At 40.3% G+C, this 12,236-nt stretch overlaps 1 protein-coding gene across 8 annotated transcripts in view; it reads left to right on the top strand.

Moving 5' to 3' along the window:
- LOC133575344 (moesin-like) overlaps window positions 1–12,236 on the top strand; it is a 36,071-nt gene that overhangs the window by 1,067 nt on the left and 22,768 nt on the right. The window contains exons 2-10 of one of the 8 annotated variants that reach the window (XM_061928010.2): window positions 3,821–3,894; window positions 3,977–4,053; window positions 8,025–8,072; window positions 8,239–8,322; window positions 8,383–8,478; window positions 8,629–8,751; window positions 11,323–11,474; window positions 11,565–11,648; window positions 11,714–11,860. In XM_061928010.2, the coding sequence (XP_061783994.1) occupies window positions 4,045–4,053; window positions 8,025–8,072; window positions 8,239–8,322; window positions 8,383–8,478; window positions 8,629–8,751; window positions 11,323–11,474; window positions 11,565–11,648; window positions 11,714–11,860 (743 nt within the window). In that variant the 5' untranslated portion in view covers window positions 3,821–3,894; window positions 3,977–4,044. Of the gene's footprint in view, window positions 1–528; window positions 632–3,820; window positions 4,054–8,024; window positions 8,073–8,238; window positions 8,323–8,382; window positions 8,479–8,628; window positions 8,752–11,322; window positions 11,475–11,564; window positions 11,649–11,713; window positions 11,861–12,236 lie in introns of all 8 variants that reach the window. The other 7 variants (XM_061928008.2, XM_061928007.2, XM_061928009.2 and 4 more) reach the window with 7 other exon arrangements.

A 12,236-nucleotide genomic window follows, 5' to 3' on the forward strand; every position in this document is an offset into this window, starting at 1 on the left:
GTAAAACTTGACTGTCATCTTTCGGGAATGTAAAATATGAAACACCGGCTGTGTTATCCGGCACAACAGTCAGGGGGTGCATTCTACGGCGGGGGTGCGTTATCCGGCACAACACCTGCCGCAATACACCGCTTCCCACCTACAGCTTTCTTCTTTGCTGTCTTCATTGTTCATTGAACAAATTGCAAAAGATTCACCAACACAGATGTCCAGAATACTGTGGAATTTTTCGATGAAAACAGACAACTTAATAGCTGGCCACCATGCTGTCCCAAAATGTCCTCTACAATCCGTGACGTCACGCGCAGGCGTCATCCTACCGAGACGTTTTCAGCAGGATATTTCGCGCGAAATTTAAAATTGCACTTTAGTAAACTAATCCGGCCGTATTGGCATGTGTTGCAATGTTAAGATTTCATCATTGATATATAAACTATCAGACTGCGTGGTCGGTAGTGGTGGGTTTCAGTAGGCCTTTAAGCATTTCAAGCATAGCAATGGCTAAATGAATTTGAAATATCAATATAGGCGGCACCTCTGGATTGGCAGACCGGGGTGGTGGTTCCTCTCTTTAAGGAGAACAGGAGGGTGTGTTCCAACTATCGTGGGATGACACTCCTCAGCCTTCCCGGTAAGGTCTATTGAGGTGTACTGGAGAGGAGTCTACGCCGGATAGTCGAACCTCAGATTCATGAGGAACAGTGTGGGTTTCGTCCTGGTCGTGGAACTGTGGACCAGCTCTATACTCTCGGAAGGGTCCTTGAGGGTGCATGGGATTTTGCCCAACCAGTCTACATGTGCTTTGTGGACTTGGAGAAGGCATTCGACCGTGTACCCTGTATCCCTGTGGGGAGTGCTCAGAGAGTATGGGGTAACGGACTGTCTGATTATGGCGGTCCGCTCCCTGTATGATCAGTGTCAGAGCTTGGTCCGCATTGCCGGCAGTAAGTTGGACCCGTTTCCAGTGAGGGTTGGACTCCGCCAGCTGCCCTTTGTCACTGATTCTGTTCATAACTTTTATGGACAGAATTTCTAGACGCAGTCAGGGCGTTGATGGTATCTGGTTTGGTGGCTGCAGGATTAGGTCTCTGCTTTTTGCAGATGATGTGGTCCTGATAGCTTCATCTGGCCAAGAACTCCAGCTCTCACTGGATCGGTTCGCAGCCGAGTGTGAAGCGACTGGGATGGGAATCAACACCTCCAAATCCGAGTCCATGGTTCTCGCCCGGAAAAGGGTGGAGTGCCATCTCCGGGTTGGGGAGGAGATCTTGCCCCAAGTGGAGGAGTTCAAGTTCCTCGGAGTCTTGTTCACGAGTGAGGGAAGAGTGGATCGTGAGGTCGACAGGCGAATTGGTGCAGCGTCTTCAGTAATGCGGACGCTGTATCGATCCGTTGTGGTGAAGAAGGAGCTGAGTCGGAAGGCAAGGCTCTCAATTTACCGGTCGATCTACGTTCCCATCCTCACCTATGGTCATGAGCTTTGGGTTATGACTGAAAGGACAAGATCACGGGTACAAGTGGCCGAAATGAGCTTCCTCCGCCGGGTGGCGGGGCTCTCCCTTAGAGATAGGGTGAGAAGCTCTGTCATCCGGGGGGAACTCAAACTAAAGCCGCTGCTCCTCCACATCGAGAGGAGCCAGATGAGGTGGTTCGGGCATCTGATCGGGATGCCACCCGAACGCCTCCCTAGGGAGGTGTTTCGGGCACGTCCGACCGGTAGGAGGCCACAGGCAAGACCCAGGACACGTTGGGAAGACTATGTCTCCCGGCTGGCCTGGGAACGCCTCGGGATCCCCCGGGGGGAGCTGGACGAAATGGCTGGGGAGAGGCAAGTCTGGGCTTCCCTGCTTAGGCTGCTTCCCCCGCAACCCGACCTTGGATAAGCCGAAGAAGATGGATGGATGGATGGAATATAGTACAGAAGTATTGGCTACCAGACGAGACCAAAACAACCAGACCGCGCTGTTCAGTATCGTGGCCCCTGATTGGCTCAGCCTCAGTCAGCTTTACGAACATTACCATGTTAGCCAATTTCGCAGCCAAACGCCTCAGAGTCATATAACCTGGTACTTGACACATGCTAACTGTTGGCATGACAACATTAGCATGCTAACTTTTTTTGGGGCTAATTTTACAGCCGAATGCCTCAGAGTTATATAACGTCGTACTTGACACATGCTTACTTTAACATGCTAACTTTTTTTTAGCAAATTTTGCATGCGTAGGCCTATGCTTCATAGTTATAAAACTTGGTATCTGATGCATTGACACATTCTAACTATTAGCACACTAATGCCCCATTTACACTAAGCCGGATAAGGTTATCCAGGGTAAATCACACCTAACCTTATCCGTGTCCACACACAACAGTGCCACCGTTTAAGACCCCCGCCCCCCTCCGTCCGCCGGCGCGGAAAATGCGCACGTCATAGTCATCTCCAGTGTTGCTTTATGTGCAAGTTCTTAAATGTACTTATCTGAACAATATCCAGTGTTGTGGTATTTCAATTAACTGGAATCCAGTGGGCTGTGGGGCCCTATTGTAGTGAATCGCACCTCAGACATCGTAAATTAAAAACATCTTTTTTAGACACGTAAACAATGTGATAAAGAACATTTTACATCAATCAAACTAGGGATCTAGATATCTGGTCAGGACACTCCTCACTCTTTTGCCTTCACCTTCATTGTCCATTCGTTTTTGGTGACTTTATATACTCTGGACCTAGACGTTGAGTCCGCGACATACATGGCGGACAATAACTGATACAGTCTGCTTTGCCAGTCCAAATGCATTCAATGTTTTCCTCGACGGCTAGGTAATACAAAGCACACGCTACCATTTTTATCACATCCACGGTAGTCCGCATTCTCTCTTGGTCATGGACAAAGTTTTTCGCTAAGTAGAATCACAGCTGACCTGGCTGGACATTGGAAAGTTCTCTTGCGGTCTGAGAAGTATTGTATTCGAAATAGCTGCAATCGCTTTCTCTTAAGGTATTCATGTGTGATTTCCACAAGCGTCTGTACAAGTAGAAGAAGGAGAAATATGGGCATGTCTGGATGACTCGCCTCCATATTTCCAGTGGTTAGCTCCGAGTTACGAAACCGCTTTATTATGAAGCTGGCTGTGGCGCGTTCTTTCTGACGCTACTTCCTGTGTGGGGCGCTGTCTTTCTGGCGTCACTTCCTCTCCGAACTCAGTTTGTAAATGATCAATGAGTCCATACAAAGCTAAGTGCCGGAGATTCAACAAATACACGGCACACTTACCCGTGTAAAAATTTGTCCAAGGAGGGGGAGGGGGCTGGTTTAGTGTGGCTGAAACGGGGCTTAGGCTAAATAATTATTTGTTTAAGGGGTTAAACAACTTAATGTAGACATGGCCTAACAATAGCATTTAATTAGACTTGTGCATTTCAGCTGTTAACTGTGCATTTTAGTTTTTTGCATAGTGTTCTAACTAGGGATGTAATTATTTAGTCTTTATAATGTGTTGCGAGCCAATAAAAAACAAGGTGCAGCCCACAAATGGCCCCCGGGCCGTACTTTAGATCCCTATCATCTAACTTTAAAACACAACATAAAAGTATCGGTAAGTAACATCTAATTACTCAAAGTACCACCAAGCAAAGATAAGGACCGCAGCCTAAGCGATCTGATACTGATACTACAATCATTTCCACAATCATTTTGTGATGAAACGGAACACAATGTATAACTTTAAAGCAAAATAAGTGTTGAGTATCTGTCGTGGCATGTGCAATCATGTTAAGAGTAAAGCTTTGGTCCAAAACCTGATAAGGAGATGTGTTCTCAGATGTGTTCTCAGATGAAGGCTGCCTTTCAGCAATGCGTGGGCTCCAGGCTGCCATTGGATTAAATAGGAGAGAAGTACTTGGGAACAATACAATGGTCCTTTCTCACTCAGTCTAATCCTTGTTGGTATTGCAAGCAGTTTCATATGACTCCACAGAGAAAAGGCGACAAGCGTCCCTTAGATGAATCGTTTCACTACAGACTACAGATTACAACAAAAGAGAAATGTCAACTGTGAGTAGCAATTTTTTATTGTTTAGTTTGTATATTGAGGGATTTTTGCAATAGTTTGAATATATACATTTGCCTGGATGTTTGAGGTGTAAAAAGAAGGAATTACATTTTTAGAAAATGGTGTAACATTGTAATTGATCATGAAAGCCAGAAATGTCAATATTTTTGTTTGTCATGATTATTGTTGTTATTGACAGCAGGGTCTTGCTTTAACAGGGATGGAAGAAAGTTTCCTCTATGCTGTTTTTGTTCTATTAAATGGTATCTTTTCCGGCATAACACGATGCATACACTTTTAAATAAGTGATATTGTTTTGACTATGGGTGAGAATCATAGTTGAACTTAACATGGCATATTTTTAACAACAACGACAGAATTATCATAAGTGGCTGTGTGATAATAATTATTGTATAGTGTAATACTGTATAGCCTCTTGACAACCACTGTCCTCTGCAGTATACATATATTTTTAGTCTTTTTCTATTACTGGAGTTACACAATTCAGGAAAAAATAGGCCTGTTATTCAAAACACAAGAGGACGATGGTGGTCAGAAGGATATGTAAATAATCACAGCAGTCATTTGGACACTATAAAAGTGAACAGAACAAACAAAATGAGCAACATTCACAAAAAAAGTAGCAACCAAATTTTGGTGAGTAGATCGAGATTAAGGCTCAGACAAGGTAATATACCATTATCATTTGAGTGGCATAAAAGGAACGGTCCATTCCCCAATGTCTTTCATCATCTTCCATGAGCTATGATGCACAGTATAAACAAACACCAATATTAAGTTAAGATTGATATTTTCACCGTTTGGTTTTGGTAACTGTCTCAATTCCGCAACACTGGAGTTCAATATGGTAGCTAAAGTGCATCTAATGGTGGCCCAAGACTCTTGCACAGCACTGCATATATAATACATGAGGACACCCCTTATAAACATGCCCATTGCTCATATACATAATCACAATTAACAGTACATGGAGGAGAATGAGGAGAGTCACATTAAGTTCAAATCATTGTCCCGAGGTGTACAACTGCACATTAATGGTTTTCATGAGTCAAACTACCATTTATGTGGTGCATTCATACACAAGGCCACCTACTGAAGCCCAGGGACCCCACCACCTCAGGGGGCCCGATTTTGACGGCAGAATGCAAGGATTGGTGTTCATAGCTGTCAGTCACAAACAGATCATCCTCTCTAATGATTGTGTACTCTCCCTGTCTCTCGGCTGCGTTGTTTTGTTCTCTTGTTCCGAGCGGGGCTCGAACCTACATAGCCCGTGTGAAGACCAGCGTACTACTAATGAACTAAAACACCCGCAAAGGAGATGTATACATGAACGAAATGATTTAAATATTTTTAATGGGTGATATTTTTTGCATTGTTGCTGTTCTGTTAAGTGAAATCATGAATTGTTTTTTTAACCCCCATAGGTTAAAATAAAACTGCATTTGTTTTGGAGTTTTGCCTAACGTTCACAGTCAGTAGGAAAGACATGACGACGGATGTATTTTTTTATGCATTATAAACAGTTAATAAATGCGATCAAAAAGTCTGCTTACAATGGAGCCTATGGGAGCTGCGCTATTCTGCCTATAAAGCCTTTAAAAAAACATGCAAACACCTCCATTAAGGTTGTACATACATGATGTAAGTATATATGTAATGTAGTAACAGGCACATTCATAATAACATTTAATATTGACATAGTTTGATCATTTTAAGCATACACTGCGCAACACAACTTTCGCTTTTTTTAACAAAATCACTGATTACTGCTCATGGCAGACTTCAGGAGAGCCAACAAACATAATAAATGATAAATGATAAATGGGTTGTACTTGTATAGCGCTTTTCTACCTTCAAGGTACTCAAAGCGCTTTGACACTACTTCCACATTTACCCATTCACACACACATTCACACACTGATGGAGGGAGCTGCCATGCAAGGCGCTAACCAGCACCCATCAGGAGCAAGGGTGAAGTGTCTTGCTCAGGACACAACGGACATGACGAGGTTGGTACTAGGTGGGGATTGAACCAGTGACCCTCGGGTTGCGCACGGCCACTCTTCCACTGCGCCACGCCGTCCCTTAGTTATATAATAAAATAATAATAATAAAATATCACTTACTGTACAATGTCTGCTGTCATTAGGATGTAGATTGCTCGGATGCTCATATATTCCCATTTAGATGAAGAATGACTCATAGTCCTTGCGAAGAAAAGGGGGTGAAACAAAAAGTCGTTTTGTGTTGTTCTCGCCATTTTCAGGTCTAAATTGGCTGTCAAAGTGCACCAACTTGTCAGCACATGCCCTTGTCCTTCTACTATCAAAGTGAGAGGCATGATTTATGATCCAAAATAAAGGTTGACGAGCAAGGAAATGAGGAAGCAGCTAATCAATCACGGCACTGCTATAAACAGTTTGTCTGCGTTAGCGCTTATAATAACAATATCAATCAATCAATCAATCAATCAATCTTTATTTATATAGCCCTAAATCACAAGTGTCTCAAAGGGCTGCACAAGCCACAACGACAATTGTATATCACTAATACTTGATTAATATTCAAGTCACAAAATGTAAATGGGGTATTGTTGGCGCCTTTTGGATGTTTTTTTATTGGGTTTAATAGGCGGAATAGAGGACCTCCCATTAGCTCTGCTGTAAGCTGAGTGACTTTTATTTTTTTTATTTACGAGTTAGAATGCATTAAAAAAATCCATCCATCATCATGTCTAACATAATGGTTGTGAACGATAGGCAAAATTCCAAAAAAGTGCAGTTCCCCTTTACAGTATACAGTATTGTAAAATAGAGTTGTACCTCAGTTTTTTTCGTTCGTAATCTGTTCCAATCTGTTGGGGCGGTATAGCTCGGTTGGTAGAGTGGCCGTGCCAGCAACTTGAGGGTTCCGGGTTCGCTTCCGCCATCCTAGTCCCTGCCGTTGTGTCCTTGGGCAAGACACTTTACCCACCTGCTCCCAGTGCCACCCACACTGGTTTAAATGTAACTTAGATATTGGGTTTCACTATGTAAAGCGCTTTGAGTCACTAGAGAAAAAGCGCTATATAAATATAATTCACACTAATTCACAAACAGTCGGACCCATAAGTTTCTCATATCAGATTTCCCATAAGAAATCATGTAAATCCAATTAGTTTTTTTCAGACACCCAAAAACATGAACACAAAACCCCTTTTATAGCAAATAAATATAGTTTTAGATATACAAAAAAATTTGAAATAAATATCAACGACAGATATAATGGATAAACAAACACAAGACTTTTGTTGGCAAAGACGGAGATGAGCGGATCGGAAGGAGGGGTGGGGAGAGCCACGCGGACACCACCTTTGTATTTGTATTTTTTTTTTGTAATTCACTAGTTTATACTTTATCAGTGCTAACTTATTTTGCATTTGCACTCTTATAAAACAACACAGACATTGAATCACCAACGGGGGGAGGTCTTTGTTTTGGCACTTGATTCCTCAAAATACATATACGCAAACTAATTTGAATTCTTGCAATGTTTGTCCATACAATAATCGAGGCAGTGTACAAAAATTAGAACATGATGTAGGTAAACATTTTAATCAAACACTGTCCCATACGAGATACCTACTGTATATCGTTTACCTGATTCTCACCTTTTTTGTAAGAAGAGCCGGAAGTTGGCAGACCTGTCAGCAATCCTGTCCTGTCTCCCTGTAATGTTTGTCTGATCTTGAATGGGATTGTGCTGAAAATCTTCATTTCCCCTTGAGGATTAATAAAGTACTTCAGATTCTGATTCTGATAATATAACTGATAATAGATATCATGATATCCATATTTTGTCCCATCCCTAGTTTTGGCCTTTTATCAATATTACAGTAACTGCATCATTGAAATATTCCAATTTCACTTCCTTTGAAAATATACTGTGGGCTTCATTTTTTTGATTGTAGTCCCCACCAACCTCTTGTGATTGGATGCTCCTGGTTGAACAGAAGAATGTAAGGAACACTCTTTTTGGTCTTTTTTTTCCTTTCCGAAAAACAACAAATGTATTTTCAAAGAGCCTAATAAATAAATAGTCTTATTTTCCACCCACTTGTTGCTCTCCGTGTTCCTTGAAACCTCTCCAGTGACAAATACGTGTCTGTCTGTGTTTTGTACCAGATAAATGTTCGCGTTACGAGCATGGACGCTGAGCTGGAATTTGCCATCCTGCCCAGCACCACTGGCAAACAGCTTTTTGATCAGGTACACTGTTTTGTCATATACGCTTACTGTATGGTCATGTGATGACTTTGTTATGTTTAGATAGTGAAGACAATCGGGCTGAGGGAAACCTGGTTCTTTGGGCTTCAGTATCAGGACAGCAAAGGCTACTCCACTTGGCTCAAGCTCAACAAAAGGGTGAGGAGAAAGTTTGTGTTGTTGCCCAAACCCCACCCGCGACAAATACTGATAAATGAAGATCGAACAGTGGTTATGATTTTGTCAATCCATTGAGGTTAATTAGCTCTTTTCTTCATGAATCCCTCGGCTGTGGGTTGCCGATCTCAGGTGACTGCCCAAGATGTAAAGAGAGACAACCCTTTGTTGATTAAGTTCAGGGCCAAGTTTTACCCTGAGGATGTTGCAGAAGAACTCATCCAGGAGGCAACGCAACGTCTCTTCTTTCTGCAGGTTAGTGATTGCATACAATACATAACCAAGAGAACTTAACATAAAGACTGCATTTCTTTATTTATTCATTGAAAAAAGTTGCACCATTGACACCTTCAAAGGTATTCCAAAATACTTTAAAACCATGTCAAAACTACAAGCTGAATCAAAAGTACTTGTTGGGGCTTGAAAAACTATTTTAAGTTGTAGTATGTGATTAAAAAAATGCTGCTTTACATAGTAGTGGTACCTTGTAGATGCGCAGAGAAACCTAGAATCTCAATCAAAACAAATAACCTCTGGGGTTTTCATGATGACTCAGTAATTCTCTAAGATTTTCCATGAGGGAGTTTATGTGCACGTAAAGCCATTTCATGTGCATCACATAAACATTAGAAAAGACATGACTCTTTTCTATTCAGTAAATGGAAGAAATATGAATACAGAGGGTACCTCGGTATTTGCTAGTAATCTGTAGGGCTGGGTGAAATGGTTATAAACTGGATCACCATGTAAGTTTTTTAAACTGGTCGATATCGAAAATTATTGATATTTTTTATGACTTATAGAAAATATAGACTAGGAAGAAATGATATTAAATGTTACCATTTTTATTTCAAATGTAACCTTCTTCTTATTGTAATCCCCTCAGCTAACAAGGCAGAAAGGAAAGGAAATGTCAACACAACCATGGAAAACACTCGATCAATCAATGTAAATACAATTCTAAAAACACAATAAACCCTTAACTATAACCTCTGGTGCAAAGATAAGTAATAAGTAAGACATGCTTAATAAAGTGTAACATTGGTGCATAATGTGAAAATGGAAACATAGAGAAACCTGAAAAAAAAAAAGTTTTGCAAGTTTACTGCCAGAAGGTTACGTGGTCTGTGTAACATTTAAGTTGGACTGTTATGCTCATTTAAGTATGGAAATTAATTTATAATGTGCAATAATTATTATTAAAATATTATTGGACCAAATTATTATTTTAAAGTAGCACATTTGTTATATTTTGTTAGTTATTTTTTCATAAAGTCCTGCACTTTAGTTCTTACCTGTTGTTTCTGTACATCCAAATAGAGAACGGACAAGGACTGGGGTCTGTTTGAAAAACAAACTGTTATACTGTCGCAGTGACTTTTCTTGTTTTAGCAACAATTTAGCACTCATTTTTAGTTTTGTCTTAATGCAGAGAATCAACAGAGAGATAGAAAGATTGCCCGACCAAGCGTAATAGTTGATACTGTTTTGCGAGTGGCTATATAGCACGTCCCTCCCATTGCTCACTAAGCACTTCCTGTTTTGCTAGGTTACAGACCACGAGCATGCTTCATTATTTCCGGTTTCTTCTGACCAAAATATGTATGTTTCTATATCGAACGTTTTATTGAACACATTTTTCATTTTTCGATTACGTGTCTATCTCAATATATATATTGATATTGTTTGATCGGCTCAGCCCTACTAATCTGTTTCAAAAGGTCCGACAAATAATTATTCAAAGCAATTTTTATCTTAAGAAATCTCGTAGATCCAAATAGATGAAATAATTTCTGTATGAATTGTGTGTTAATGCTGTGAATGCTTCAATGTTGAAGCTAAACTAAAATGCTGATAGAATGTAGAATAAAGGCAGAAATAGTTTAAATGTTGAAATGGTTTTAATGTTGAAGAGCTGAAACTGAATTGAAATGCTAATGTAATGTAAGATGAATGCAGAAATGATATGAAGGTTGAACTAGTTTGAATGTTGAAAGGGTTTGAATGTTGAATTGCTAGTGAAATGTGGAAAGTTGCATAGCAAAAGGTGTACTGAAATATAGTTTGAATCATGAAATGCTAAATGTTGGTATAGTTAGAAAAGTTAACATACTTTCAAAAAGGTACAAAGTAACAGCATCCATGATTTTAGCTGTAAATATTAAAAATGAGCTAAAAGTAACAAAATCCATGATTATAAGGTTAAAAAGTACAAGAATAGCTAAAATGCTACCAAAAAACATTGGCATGCTAATGTTATCGAGCATGCTAACAAAGGAACAGCTAGTACTTCCAATATGGTGCCAAGTAACGAAATCCATGATTATTAGGTTAAAAAGTAAAAGAAAAATAGCTAAAAATGCTAGCAAAAAAACATTAGCACGCTAACATTGACATGCTGACAGGGGAAGAGCTAGTATATTTATGAGATGGTGTCAGGTAACAACAGTGATAATAAATTAACATTAAACGTGCACTTGTATCTTTACTTAAGGGATTGGAATGGGAGAGACACGCGGACAGCACCTTTTTACTTTGCTACAAATTATTGTTGTTTTTTTTAATAGTGTTTTTTACCTTGTTTATTAAAAGGCTGGTACTTTCAACTTTGTTTGGCCCCATGATGACTTATTTTGCAGTCATCGTCAATTAACAAAACACAGACACTGAGTCACAAACACATGGGATTCTTTGCTTGGGCGCTCAATTCAGTGGAATGAAACGGACTAGTTTTTTTACATGCAATGTTTGACCAAAAGATAATAGAGACTTTTGGCAAAATATAGGAAAACTGAATATTGAATAACTGCATTTTCTGAACTTCAGGTAAAAGAGAGTATCCTTAACGACGACATCTATTGTCCACCTGAGACCGCTGTGCTGTTGGCCTCTTATTCGGTTCAGGTCAAACATGGAGACTTCAGGAAAGATTATCATGTACCAGGATACCTAACAGGAGAAAAGCTGCTACCCCAAAGGTAGCTATAGTCCATCCTCTGGATACAAACTTTAACTTGATCCTATCATCTGAATTCTAACCGGTGTGTTGCCTTTGCTGATAAAACCAGGGTTTTAGAGCAGCACAAACTGAATAAGAATGAGTGGGAGGAAAGAATCCAAGTGTGGCATCAAGAACACAAGGGAACGCTGAGGTAACCCAGTCAATACATGCCTTCTTGCAAACAGGTGTTTCAATGCACACGAATCCTCATCGCAGGGAGGACGCTATGGTGGAGTACTTGAAAATAGCTCAGGATCTCGAGATGTATGGGGTGAACTACTTTAACATCAAGAACAAGAAAGGAACTGAGCTCTGGTTGGGAATAGATGCCCTGGGCCTCAACATATATGACAAAAACGACAAGTAGGTTTTCCACTCCAAAGGCATGATTACAAACGACTAAACGAGAGGTGCATTTTCAGACATTAGTCATCAAATTATGTTAGAATTACGAGCACATTTGATGAAACTGTGACTAACACACACGAAAGCCTGGGTAGTTAAAATTGGTCACACAGTGTGACCAATTTCAACACTGTTTGCTACAATTTAAATGGGTTGCTTGTCAACACTGGATTTAGAGAGAGACAACATTCACACTAATTCTATTTTGCCTTAAAATAGTTTTTTTTGTTGGTATTATTCTTCAGCTGCACATTATCCAAGCACCAATAAGCATACCTGAGGGGTTCATTCACAGTCAAAGAATATGCGCAACGTGCAACTTTTTTGTGACCTA

The sequence above is a fragment of the Nerophis lumbriciformis genome, linkage group LG35 (genome assembly GCF_033978685.3).
Source record: "Nerophis lumbriciformis linkage group LG35, RoL_Nlum_v2.1, whole genome shotgun sequence".
NCBI classification, from domain to species: Eukaryota; Metazoa; Chordata; class Actinopteri; order Syngnathiformes; family Syngnathidae; genus Nerophis; species Nerophis lumbriciformis.